Source organism: Myxocyprinus asiaticus, chromosome 48 (genome assembly GCF_019703515.2).
Source record: "Myxocyprinus asiaticus isolate MX2 ecotype Aquarium Trade chromosome 48, UBuf_Myxa_2, whole genome shotgun sequence".
Classification (NCBI taxonomy): domain Eukaryota; kingdom Metazoa; phylum Chordata; class Actinopteri; order Cypriniformes; family Catostomidae; genus Myxocyprinus; species Myxocyprinus asiaticus.
Window position 1 is genome coordinate 10,581,318 of NC_059391.1, and position 14,300 is coordinate 10,595,617.

Sequence of the window (14,300 nt, forward strand, 5' to 3'; positions counted from 1 at the left end):
AAAATTATACTCAATATAAAAAGGAACTTCAAGGTTTGTAGATTTATTAAAACAGGCTTCACCAAGTGCCTCGTTAAAGTAAGAAGAGTATATGAACAGCTATCAAATATTTCACATATATTCAGAGGCTGAGAGGGGAATTAACCAAGTATGATTTGCGCTCACTGATAGTGCAGTTTATTTTCACATGCTATCTGCGTTGTTTTAGTGCCTGATTGACTAGGGAATTATGCAAATCAGGTAAAGGTACCAATGTGCCCATAAAATTAGTGCTGAACTCAATTGGCACAGAGCAATTTCTGATCTTGCAGAACGGTTCTGGAGGGTGCAGCAGACTACCACGATCTGAGACCAGAGTTTTTCCTGCATTGAAAAGTTTTTGGCAACTGCCCAAAGGGGACTTTGGTCCACCGAAGCAAATTTAATGACCTACATCGTGCATTCAGTGCTCCATAAGGTCTAAAATGACATCTCATCGAAAACAGTGATTTGCGAGAGACGATTGATCACTTTTCACTAAAGCACACAGGTGCACGAAAGTCAGCCAGGCTTCCCTTGATTGGCGCACTACAGACACAGGATCGCAGACGTGGCTTCCCTCTTATGTTGCATTGCAGACCACAAAAGTTATGCGCCCCATTTGAATTCTACTAAGAACACAATACATGTGATCATATTATTATCATTCATTATTATTTTCATGAACACCTTGGTTTGTAGCGCATACAGTTTTACCATTTATCGCATTTTGCAACCGTTTTATCACACAATGTATCACAGGCAGAATTAATGACAGATCAGGTGCTGAAATGCTCAGCTCCATCTGTAACAGCTACCGCAAACTTTACACAACCAGGAGAGAGCAGAAGAAAGTAGCTGGGAAAATGCTGCTTCAACTTTCTTTGCCTCAAAACTGCATCTTGTTTCATTTTGGCAAAATAATAAATACATTATTCTATCATTTCTTGTCAGAGAACATTCCCACTTTCTTTACGGTGTTTATAGACACGCAGATCTTGCATTCAGCGTACATCAGTGTAGACTCGCTCCCTCGGTCAAAATTGAGGGGTTGAGAGTCTGTCAACAGAAACTTCCCTCGCTCACTTAACGAAGTGTAACGGACTTCCAAAATGGCAGTTGGGATTCCCCCGAGGTGAAGTGCTTAGGGGAGTTAGCGAGTGGATGTAAAAGTGAAGTGGAACACAGCCTAAGTCGAGAGGGGGTTAAGCGAAAAAATGGCAGCTGGCAGCAGGAAGTGCCTCCTGATGTCTTTCGGAAGAGTAGGCAGAACTTGCTGCTGGTAGCCGCCAATCATTAGCATCCAAACAGACAAAGCAGCCAATCGATAAACAAGTAACGAATGGGAACAATAAACGGAGGCATTTCTCAAAGTCAGTGGTTGAGTTCGTATTATAAAATAATTACATAATAACATATTTCTTTAATCGTATGTATAAAGATTCAACTATATATTGTTAGCATTGTCATTATTATTACAAGTCTTGTATTCTGAATTAGATCATTTGACATTACAACAGTTTTACACAATGTGAAACTGAACTAGAAATGTTCGCATACAGCAATAATAAAATACATAAGTAAATAAATGTCTATGGACAACAAAATGCTGTCATCCTTCATTTAGACAACATGTATAGAAGGCTATTCCCATTTTATATGATATAAACAACATAACAATTACACAGCATTTCTGCCCAATATTAATATACTGTATGTTATGGTCTGAGAAAGACATGCAATGGTGAAAGGCAAATGTCAAGAATTTTTTTTTTGATAATTGAAAACAATGTTTCTGATTTAGGTTTATTTCTCTGTATAATTAAGCTTAATTTGACTGTCCCCAAAATGCAGTAGTATTTTGTCAATTTTAAATTATTACCAAAATAACAAAATAATGGGTCTCTATCCGTCTTGTAAAAGGCAGTGTTGGCTCAACTATGCTCAGATTCAGGAAAAACGAGGACTGTTTTATAATCCAGTGAAAATACTTCAGTATTGGTTCATCATTACTGTCAAATGTATTTGTGCATTGAGTTGTATTGAAAACTACACAAATGAGTAGCATCCACATATAATATTTGACAACATCATGAACTATGCATACAGAAAGTCTGTATCTTCACTGTCGTTTCATCTTACATCAAATTACACCACAATAACAATTGAAAAAGTACACTACAGCAACTTAAACAACTTGGGTAATCACATTATCCACCAAAACAAACTAGGCTGTTAATGGCATGCATGACGGTATTTAACTTAACCAAGATCTGCTTAATAAATGACCCATCAACAATAAAACAATGAATTTATAAGTATAATAGCGAGTAGCTAAAACTATCAATGTTATGGCCAAAAAAATAACCATTCATACAAAAATATATTTAGAAATGTTGCCAACACTTTCCATAAGTAAGCTGCGTATTTTCTTTGCTAGCGTTAAACAAGCCCTCAATTAAAGCTGTTACGCCAGTCGTATGACAATCCCCAATGATTTTACAAAAACAAAATAACTGAAGTAAGCTAAAGACGACATTGCAGAAGCATGGTTTTATTTGAAACACATTCAGTTTTACCTTTTTGCTAGTGCTTTCAGCAAATTGGTGCTTTTATTATGGAAAAAGAAACTACTTCCCCTCAAGAATGCGAGTGATTGGCTGTTCCAACAACAAGCCCCTCCCACTTCTGGTTATTTTGGCAGGTACTTCCGGCTGCCATTGACTGCTGCCAGCTGTCGATTTTTCTCTGAACCCTTACTGGATAAGTTGCACTGACAGAGGTTGCAGGCAGGCACTAGGACCCGTGAGCAGCCACCCGACCTCTATTCAGCAGCATGTCAGACGCGCTCCGTGTATGGAACGCAAGGCAGTTCAAATATACGCGAATTTTAACTTGTAGACAATGTGCAAACAACGTGATGTCCGCGAGTTGTGTACGTGTTGTTTACACGTTGTTTACATGTGAAAAATCACCGTGTAAACAACGCGTAGACGACGTGCAAACAACATGTTGACAACACGCAAACAACACATTAACAACGCCTGATCTCAGATGTCAATTTTACATACTTCTGAGCCATTTGGCCACTTGTACAGTTTGAATGGATGAGTCTTGCAGGAAATCACGCACAGAATGAGCAGTATGGTTGGTGGCATTGTCATGCTGGAGGGTCATGTCAGGATGAGCCTGCAGGAAGAGTAACCACATGAGGGAGGAGGATGTCTTCCCTGTAACACACAGCGTTGAGATTGTCTGCAATGACAACAAGCTCAGTCCGATGATGCTGTGAAACACCACCCCAGACCATGACGGACCCTGCACCTCCAAATCGATCCCGCTCCAGAGTACAGGCCTCGGTGTAACGCTAATTCCTTTGACGATAAACGCAAGTCCGACCATCACCCCTGGTGAGACAAAACCACGACTCGTCAGTGAAGAGCACTTTTTGCCAGTCCTGTCTGGTCCAGCGAAGGTGGGTTTGTGCCCATAGGCGATGTTGTTGCCGGTGATGTCTGGTAAGGACCTGCCTTACAACAGGCCTACAAGCCCTCAGTCCAGCCTCTCTCAGCCTATTGCGGACAGTCTGAGCACTGTTGGAGGGATTGTGCGTTCCTGGTGTAACTTGGGCAGTTGTTATTGCCATCCTGTACCTGTCCCACAAGTATGATGTTCGGATGTACTGATCCTGTGCAGGTGTTGCTACACATGGTCTACCACTGCAAGGACGATCAGCTGTCCTTCCTGTCTCTCTGTAGTGCTGTCTTAGGCATCACACAATTGCTTCTCTCTCTTCTATGTAATCTCAGACTGACATGATGTTCAGTGGGGGGCTTTGTGGGGGCCATGACATATGTTGCAGGGCTCCCTAATCTTCTTTTCTAATCTTTTCTATTTGCAAAAGTCATGTTTGGGAGTCTAACATTTATATTTCCTACTGACACACTAAAGCTGAAGATATAAATAACCATTTTAAGACAAATGCTTTTGTGAAACATCTTATGTGCCTAAGACTTTTGCACAGTACTGTATATATATACACTATATTGCCAAAAGTATTCGCTCATCTGCCTTTAGACGCATATGAACTTAAGTGACATCCCATTCTTAATCCATAGGGTTTAATATGACGTCGGCCCACCCTTTGCAGCTATAACAGCTTCAACTCTTCTGGGAAGGCTTTCCACAAGGTTTAGGAGTGTGTTTATGGGAATTTTTGACCATTCTTCCAGAAGCGCATTTGTGAGGTCAGACACTGATGTTGGACGAGAAGGCCTGGCTCGCAGTCTTTGCTCTAATTCATCCCAAAGGTGCTCTATCGGGTTGAGGTCAGGACTCTGTGCAGGCCAGTCAAGTTCTTCCACACCAATCTCACTCATCCATGTCTTTATGGACCTTGCTTTGTGCACTGGTGCGCAGTCATGTTGGAACAGGAAGGGGCCATCCCCAAACTGTTCCCACAAAGTTGGGAGCATGGAATTGTCCAAAATCTCTTGGTATGCTGAAGCATTCAGAGTTCCTTTCACTGGAACTAAGGGGCCAAGCCCAGCTCCTGAAAAACAACCCCACACCATAATCCCCCTCCACCAAACTTCACAGTTGGCACAATGCAGTCAGACAAGTACCGTTCTCCTGGCAACCGCCAAACCCAGACTCGTCCATCAGATTGCCAGATGGAGAAGCGTGATTCGTCACTCCAGAGAACGCGTCTCCACTGCTCTAGAGTCCAGTGGCGGCGTGCTTTACACCACTGCATCCGGCGCTTTGCATTGCACATGGTGATGTATGGCTTGGATGCAGCTGCTCGGCCATGGAAACCCATTCCATGAAGCTCTCTATGCACTGTTCTTGAGCTAATCTGAAGGCCACATGAACTTTGGAGGTCTGTAGCGATTGACTCTGCAGAAAGTTGGCGACCTCTGCGCACTATGCGCCTCAGCATCCGCTGACCCCGCTCTGTCATTTTACGTGGCCTACCACTTCGTGGCTGAGTTGCTGTCATTCCTAATCGCTTCCACTTTGTTATAATACCACTGACAGTTGACTGTGGAATATTTACTAGCGAGGAAATTTCACGACTGGACTTGTTGCACAGGTGGCATCCTATCACAGTACCATGCTGGAATTCACTGAGCTCCTGAGAGCGGCCCATTCTTTCACAAATGTTTGTAGAAGCAGTCTGCATGCCTAGTGCTTCATTTTATACACCTGTGGCCATGGAAGTGATTGGAACACCTGAATTCAATTATTTGGATGGGTGAGCGAATACTTTTGGCAATATAGTGAATATATCTCAAATGAAAGGTAGGGACCTATAAGATATCAAACAATACACAAAGAAAACTTTAAATCGTATTTTCCATAAAAAAAAATAAAAAATAAAAACTGCCTATCAAAGTTGGGTCTTCAATTTGCAATAACTCTGTCCGATTTTTTTTATAATCCTGAATAAATCAGACAATATCATGGTCAGCTATTACTCTTTCCCACTTCCTGCTCATGGTGGTTGCAACAGTAGGACACGTGGTCAGGTAAGTTTTATATATATTTTTATTTATTTTAAATAAACAATGTTTAAGTCTCAGCAGTCACAGCTTCAACATGCCAACACTGTCATCCCATTGTGGTCATTTCTGTTAGACTTGTCGAATAATTTTGGTATTTTAGTTTAGGTTATAGAGGCAGCTTCAACTCAGGAAAAAAACGAAATGGAAATTATGGAAAAATATGAAATTTTGTCATTTGCGTCAGAATTTTTAGAAAAGTGTAAAAACAGAAAAAAATTTACAGAATGTATTTTTCACTTTCTAGCACGCTTTTTAGTGTGTCTGACAGAACTGACACAAATTACAGTAAGATGTAAGTTATGAAGTGAATAAATGTAAATTTTCAGGAAAAAAAGTGTTTTTTATAAAAACCTGTTCCCTTACATGGTTTGTTAGCTGAGACCTTTGTCTACAAATATATCCATTTCAAATGAATTTTGTAAATATTGTTTTGTCCCTTATCTCAAGAATCAGTTTGCGATTAATTACATAAAAAATAATTATTTAAAAAAATTAACCCAATTGATCTTGTAATATGGAATATTCCTTCTGTCAAATTCAAGCTTGAAGTACCACCATTTTTCAGCAGAGGGCAGTAAGCGAAACTCCAGATGTATAGAAAATGCGCTGCTGTACAGACAACAAACCACAATCAGGTTTGTCTGACACAAGCGACAGCTCAATACGAGGAAGGATGTGTTCATGTGTTCAAACACAGCTGGATTGAGCGCAATTCCGAATGCAGGAATCTCGAGAAGCGTTTTTCTAAGTTTCAAACCAAGTTTAACTTGACACAGCGACCTAAAAACTCTTGTTTTTATGACACGACACAATCATAGAGAGACACTCCAAAAGTGTCCATCTGATGCATGTGAACACTGGCGCATCCTTAGACAAGACCTTATAATAAATCTATCCCGGACAAATTGACAAATTCAATTGCAAAATGAAATGCTGTGGACTGTTGGCTAATAATAGACTTTTATTCAATTATATGGAAATAAACAATATACTGCCTTCTAAATTCGCTTGTTTGTACTGTTTATCAATGTTTTACTCTTCTACCACAATACTGTAATACATTTTAATTGTCTAAATGATTATTTTTATAATATACATTGTTTAAAATTATTTAAATCTTAGTATAATTATTTATGCATTATACATTTAATTATGTTATTTGAGGGGCTTTCTCAGCAAATATTTAGATATGCGATTAATTGCGATTAATACGCTTAATCAGCATATCATGTAATACATTTTATTAATATGAAGCTAACTTTGCGCATATAGATGACCATGTACGTCAGCCACCACCAAAGACTATTTTTGAAATGGGACTGTACAGCATCACTCCACCACTGGGAAGCAGGCACCTGAAATCACTCTTTAAAATGCCAAAAGTGCACTTGACTACATGCGTCAGGATATATGGTCGATTAACAGTCTTCTCCATCATTTGATCATCATTTAATGAATTACTTCAGCCATTATTAATAGAAAAATTTACACAAACATCTCTCTTAAATTAAATTCTGTTTGCCGACTGCTCTCAGTGAATAAAGCACAATCTATAATAAGCCTAAAATAGTAGGAAAGAGCTGTGTTTGCACAGAAAAGACTGACACAAGCTCAGTTTCCATCCACATACAATGGCATGCCAAAGTATGGGCACCCCTGGTCAAAATTTCTGTTGCTGTGAATAGTTAAGTAGAAGATGAACTGATCTCCAAAAGGCATAAAGTTAAGCAATATTAATGTATTTTACATTATTTTTATTTTGTACAATTTTAGAGTGAAAAAAAAGAAAGGAGCACCATGCAAAAGTTTGGGCACCCCAAGAGATTTGAGCTCTCAGATAACTTTTACCAAGGTCTCAGATTGTTCACAATCATCGTTTGGAAAGGCCAGGTGATGCAAATTTCATAGCTTTATACATATTCTGACTCCTCAAATCTTGTCCCAACAATCAGCAGCCATGGGCTCCTCTAAGCAGCTGCCTAGCACTCTGAAAATTAAAACAATTGATGCCCATAAAGCAGGAGAAGGCTATAAGAAGATAGCAAAGCATTTTCAGGTAGCCGTTTCCTCAATTCGTAATGTATTTAAGAAATGGCAGTTAACAAGAACGGCGGAGTTCAAGTTGAGGTCTGGAAGACCAAGAAAACTTTCAGAGAGAACTCTTCGTAGGATTGCTAGAAAGGCAAATCGAAACCCCTGTTTGACTGCAAAAGACCTTAAGGAAGATTTAGCAGACTCTGGAGTAGTGGTGCACTGTTCTGCTGTGCAGCGACACCTGCACAAATATGACCTTCACGGAACAGTCATGAGAAGAAAACCTTTCCTGCATCCTCACCACAAATTTCAGCATCAGAAGTTTGCAAATTAACATCTACACAAGCCTGATGCATTTTGGAAACAAGTCCTGCAGACTGATGAAGTTAAAATATAACTTTTTGGCCACAATGAGCAAAGGTATGTTTGCAGAAAAAAGGGTGCAGAATTTCATGAAAAGAACACCTCTCCAACTGTTAAGCATGGGGGTGGATCGATCGTGCTTTGGGCTTGTGTTGATGCCAGTGGCACAAGGGAACATTTCACTGGTAGAGGGAAAGAATGGATTAAATTCAATACCAGCAAATTCTGGAAGCAAACATCACACATCTGTAAAAAAGCTGAAGATGAAAAGAGGATTGCTTCTACAACAGGATAATGATCCTAAACACACCTCAAAATCCACAATGTACTACCTCAAGAGGCGCAAGCTGAAGGTTTCGCCATGGCCCTCACAGTCCCCCGACCTAAACATCGAGAATCTGTGGATAGACCTCAAAAGAGCAGTGCATGCAAGACGGCCCAAGAATCTCACTGAACTAGAAGCCTTTTGGAAGGAAGAAAGCTAAGACACTTAGCTGGCTACAAAAAGCTTTTACTAGCTGTGATACTTGCCAGGGGGTGTTACTAAGTACTGACCATGCAGGGTGCCCAAACTTTTGCTTCGGGCCCTTTTCCTTTTTTGTTATTTTGAAACTGTAAAAGATGAATATAAAAAAGTTAAATTGCTTAAAATATTAAAGAAATGTGTCATCTTTAACTTTAAGCCTGTTGGAAATCAGGCCATTTTTGCTTGCTTAGCTATTCACAACAACAGAAATTTTGATCAGGGGTGCCCAAACTTTTGCATGCCACTGTATTTTTGAGCAAATTTTGGGATATTGCATAAAAAAAGGCTTGATGGAAACACCAAGATGCAAATACAATTTCCAAAATGTGCATTAAAAAAAAAAAAAAAGTATAGTCTTCATGATATTAAGATTAATTTTTCAAATTAAATTCACAATTTGGCTGGAAACCTGACAAATGACAAAATACTCAAAATACTGACTGATGACTTAAATCCTCAGAGCGTAGTGGTATTTCTGGTTAAATTAAATTGTGAGTTAGTGAATAAGGTTTTTGCGCTAAAATACAGTGTACAAACGTTTCAGAATTGTGTGCGCAAGTACCTCTAGTTCTCGTAGAGCGTTGTCACACTCTTTTTGTCCTGGTGCCTGCTGAGTACACAGTGTGATGAGCTGATTAATGCTCTCTGTCACCGCTCTGAAAAACAACACAGCAGAAAATCACACACGCACACACACACACGTTGGTGCGGCTATCCTTATGAGGACTCTCCATAGACTTAATGATTTTTATACTGTACAAACTATAGATTCTATCCCCTAACCCTAACCCTTCCCCTAAACCTAACCCTCACAAAAAACTTTCTGCATTTTTACATTTTCAAAAAAAAAACATTGTTTAGTCTGTTTAAGCGATTTAAATTATGGGGACACTAGAAATGTCCTCATAAATCACATTTATAGCATAATACCCTTGTAATTACCAGTTTGTAACCTAAAAAAATTTCCTCGTAAACCACCTAAACCCCCCACACACATAAACAGTCAGAATGACAAAAATGCAGGGGACGACATTTTGGAGAGTGGGTGAATATCTCAATTTTTAACAAACTCAAACTCCTCACAAACACACCAGAATCATGACAAAATTATGTTTTCTTTCACTAAACTGAGCCTAGAATCAAGTGTGTGTGCATGTGTGTTTGTTTCCTCATTAAGGAAACAGAAATCAATCTAGTCCAAAACCCTCAAGACTAGCTGCTTTACTGCTCTACCTGAGGGGATACAAGCAGCACACGCACACACGCCGACATCTCGCACACTCACACAGATAATTCAGCTCTGTATGAAAACTTTAAGCTGAATAGTTGATTTTTGCTGATAGCCACTGCGCTGAATGCTGGGTTAATGATTTCTAAACTCTCCCCAGAATGCTGATTGAATCTCATTCCTACCGGGCCGCAGCTGCAAGGAGGTTTTTGGCATTTGCAGCCCCTGGATCCACGGAGAGGGACTTGGCTGCCAAGAGCAGCTTGCTGGATGCCATGGAGATGTTTTTCAGGTTGCCAATCACCTGGATCTGGTCATCTTTGGACTGTGGAAACAGAACAAAGAAGCTTAGCTTGCAGTGAAGCTATTTGGCATGCAAACTATTTTTTCTTCAATTTTTTTATTTCTGCAGAAAAATGTGCAATGGCATTCTTTTTAAAAACCTTGAAAAGAGGTTATATTTTATGGTTAAACAATTTGTAAAAGGGTTCATTGTTTCCAGAATACATCGACCAATCACGTCATCTAATACAAATAACAAAACAAAAATTGCGAAATCTGGCAAAAATCGCCAGTTCGATTCTGATTAACTGGCTGCTATGTAATTTCTGGAAGTCTGGGTGAACCAGACAGTATGCCAATAGTCCAAAGTCTGGTTTTGGCTAGACATCCATGTCTTTCACTATCCTCCCTGAGCCAGTCTTTACTAGGCATGTCAGGCCTCATCACCCCCTCTTCTCCTCACCCGCCTCTACAATTTAATGAAAACATGCAGAACCAGAACATCGTCAAAGATGTCATTTGGATGAAGTGCCGTCATGCTCTCTGGGACAATTATGTGCCTGAGTGAATTAAATGAGAGGCGCTAATTAAAAATGAATCAAAACTTTAAAATGCATTTAAAAGGTGCTTGAAAAATGACAACCATTTCATTTTTTTGTTGATGTTTTTTAATTGAGCAGGTTTTAGATTCGGATGATTAAGCACATTTGTATACATACATGTGAACATGAGAATTACACAGCGTATCCAGGTGTTACTTGACATGCTGAGCGTCAATTGATTTTGAGGTGAAAAGCTGCACAAAGTGACGGAATCGCAGACAACAAGAGCATAAATACAGTTTATTTTGATAAATGTGATTTTCTTTTTTATGATTTTCATGTCACTTTTGAGTAGCAGTCAATGGGGAAACATGCTTTTTTTCCCATAACATAATGTTGCAGTTACATCACCAGGGGCTAAATGGCACAACTAACCAGCCAAACCTACCACAGTTGAGTGATAAAAGGAACTGCTAAATATGTATGTCTCAATATGTATTTTTCTAAGTTATTTGCTCATGGCGCGACAGCCAAAGATGTGCATCCGAAGCATGTGTGCATAGACTAACATTCAACAACAATTAAAACGGTGTGAAAACAGTACCTGTGTGTGTCCGGCCATCTCGATACCAGCATCTAGGAACTCATCAAAGTCTTGGCTGAACTTGCCTGAGGCCACAGCCAGCTGGCTGCTGGTGCCCCTTGACGACTGCACCACATCCCCAGCAGAGTGGTTCAGCTCGGCCGCTGTGTGGTTAAGGTCCGTCTGGGCCTCTTGGAAGGATTTGGAGCATGGAGGAAGCTGGGGAACCAGGAGAGGGTGAAATATTACAGATATGGCTGAGTTTATAGCTGAGTCATGTGGAAAAGTGCGAGCTCTCATGTCACAAATACTGTAACATATTTTCCACATTTAAGTAGTGACTTGGCAACCAAAAAGACATACTGACAACAAAAGCTCATAAATACATGAGCTAAATGATTGAGTACAATAAATAAACTTCACTTTTATGGCTGTGGTGCTTTCAGAGGAAAGTAAACACTAAGGGAATTAATGAATTGGAGCCAATCATTACCTCCAAATTAACAAATGTTCAAATGTACAAATGTACATTCTACCTCTTATTACACTGCTACTTACCAAAATAAATCAATTAATGGACATTAAATATTGATTTAAGTTTATGTTATTTTATGTGAGAAGAAAGAGACAGCAGAGTGATCTGAGACACCTGAAACTAGCAAAGCTATGTAGAAAATCATCTGCACTGGAAAACAGTCAATTGCACAATTAAGTGGTCATATTTGACCACAGAACTCCGCGGCTGACCAATTAGAATCAAGAATTCCAGAGAGCCAAATAATAATAGCTAAGGTACAATCAGCAATGATAAATTGTTAGTAACTAAAGTACAACAACTCACATTTTCCACAAGCAGTTTCTTACTGGCCTCGCCGATGCTCCGGAGAGCCATATCCACATCCTTCTGTCCAGGTAGGCAGTTCACACAGTTATTCAGGGAGTGAGAGACAGCCTTTGCCACCTGAAACACACACACACAGACAAACCCACCAATAACTCTACAATGGCCCAGGGTAATGCAGAGGGAATCTAAAATTCAAATCGGGCCATCAGCAGAACAGTGGATTCCATGTCCCTTATTTATGCCACTGTCACAGACATGCCAAGCAATATACTTGTCTCCCAAAGGAACCTGAGCAAATAAGGAGGCGCGCTAGTACCTTTCAGAAATCAGGTCGCCAGGAAACAGTGACAACTGAGAATAGTTTGTTTTATGGGAGATAATTGCCAAAAGGGGGGCTTATGTGAGATTAATCCAGTTTCTACATAGTACTTGACAGACAAAAAATAAATATATATACTATACTCTCTAAATTAGTATAAATATGCAATAGCTATACATTTTGCTCTGATACAGAGTACACAGAGTGTGGAAATTGTAGTACCTACAAAATCCACACCATTATTTTTGAAGCCATTTTTTTTTAGTTTCAGTGTTTGTGTAGTTACTGTGTTTTGCCATTGTAGAGCAGAATGGCTCTTAACAGGAGGGATGTGACCCAAAAATGGGTCACAGGTCTGTTCTGATAGGGCCATGGACAGCAGGGAAAAAAACTGTGCTAAATGCAAATATTAAAGTATAATCAAACAATTAAATACAGCTTAACATATAATTATGGAAATAATAGTTAGGATAGCAAAATAAATGGACTTATCAACTTTTAAAAGGTAGGAGAAAACTATTTGCTTTTTGTTTTTTTGACCTCAAAGGCAATGCATCCAATCAAACTTTCTAATATTTTGGCAGAAATTCATTTGTCACATGGTAGAAGCTTGTCATTAGGCAGATTCCCTCCTCCTCAAAATCATGAACAAATCTATGCAAGTTAAAGGAAAAATAAAAACCTCTGATGTTCACAAACCTACAGTATATATTTTGCTTTGGAAAATTGTGCAACCAATCTGCCATTTCTATTTGTTTACTTGTCACTTGATAAATGTTCTCACAGATGGGATGACATCTCTTTATTTGTGCACTGTTTAAAGGTTGAATGTGTGTAAGGTATGTTTAATCTACGATGCCCCACCTGTGCTAATCTCTGCTGGCTCTCTGCATCTCCAGGACACACTAGGGCTTGGTGGGCTTCGTGGATTAGCATGGCAGAGCCCTCCATCACATGACAGGCAGAATCCAGCATGGCAGCTGCGGCCTGAGGCTCCACGGTACTCGCTGCTACTCCCCTTGCAGCCTGGGCCAGCGTCCTCAGGGACTGAGAGGTTTCCCTCGCGGCTACACCTGCAACAATATGCACAAATAAACACACATGCATAAATTACACATGCCGAGTCACTGTCACATATGAATCTTAGACCTCTGTATAAAATTTTTATCTCAGAATGGCAAATGTTGGCAGATTAATTGGTCTGGCCGATATATCGGTCAATTAAATGCTAAATACTGGGTGATTAATTAGTCTGACCAATATGCCGGTCTATCAAATGCCAAATATCAGCCGATTAATCGGTCTGGCAGATATATCAGTCTAACATATGCTAAATATTTATTTACTGATTTATTGGTCTGATTAATGTATTGTGAATTACATGTAAAATATTGGCCGATTAATCCGTCTGGCCGATTTGTCGGTCTATCAAAAGCAAAATACTAGTTGATTAATCGGTCTGGCCAGTATGCCTGTCTATCAAATTAATGGGTCTGGCAGATATATCGATCTAATAGTGTCGGATTAATTGGTCTTATTAATATATTGTCTATCAAATGTCAAATATTGCCCGAATACTCAGTCTAGCTGATATGTTGGTCTATCAAATACCAAATATTGGCTGATTAATCTGTCTGGCCAATATATCAGTTTAACATATGATATATATCATGCGATCAGTGTTTCCCATTAATTACCTAAACAGTGACCGTTACACTTCTCATAATAACATAAAAGATCTCTAACATTGTGTTTTGCACCATTGCTTCGGCAAAGCAACAATACCAAACAGACAGTCAGCCTCCTCCCCACTCCCCCCTGCTGTACGCGCGTGCGCATGCGCGCATGCTCTCTCTCTCACACACACACACACACACACACACACACACACACACACACACACACACACACACACACACACGCACCATAACTATTTTCAACATCTGAGGAGCAAGTTCAACACAGGCAACCACTTTTGCTTCATTTCTTTGATT

General features: G+C 39.6%; 1 protein-coding gene across 3 annotated transcripts in view; it reads right to left on the minus strand.

Moving 5' to 3' along the window:
* The window catches only part of LOC127437404 (talin-2-like), a 229,738-nt gene that overhangs the window by 57,027 nt on the left and 158,411 nt on the right, over window positions 1-14,300 (minus strand). For all 3 annotated transcript variants that reach the window (XM_051692258.1, XM_051692259.1, XM_051692260.1), the window contains 5 exons: window positions 13,171-13,379; window positions 11,985-12,104; window positions 11,165-11,362; window positions 9,922-10,061; window positions 9,071-9,164 (listed from right to left, as the gene is read on the minus strand). In XM_051692258.1, the coding sequence (XP_051548218.1) occupies window positions 9,071-9,164; window positions 9,922-10,061; window positions 11,165-11,362; window positions 11,985-12,104; window positions 13,171-13,379 (761 nt within the window). The remainder of the gene's footprint in view (window positions 1-9,070; window positions 9,165-9,921; window positions 10,062-11,164; window positions 11,363-11,984; window positions 12,105-13,170; window positions 13,380-14,300) is intronic.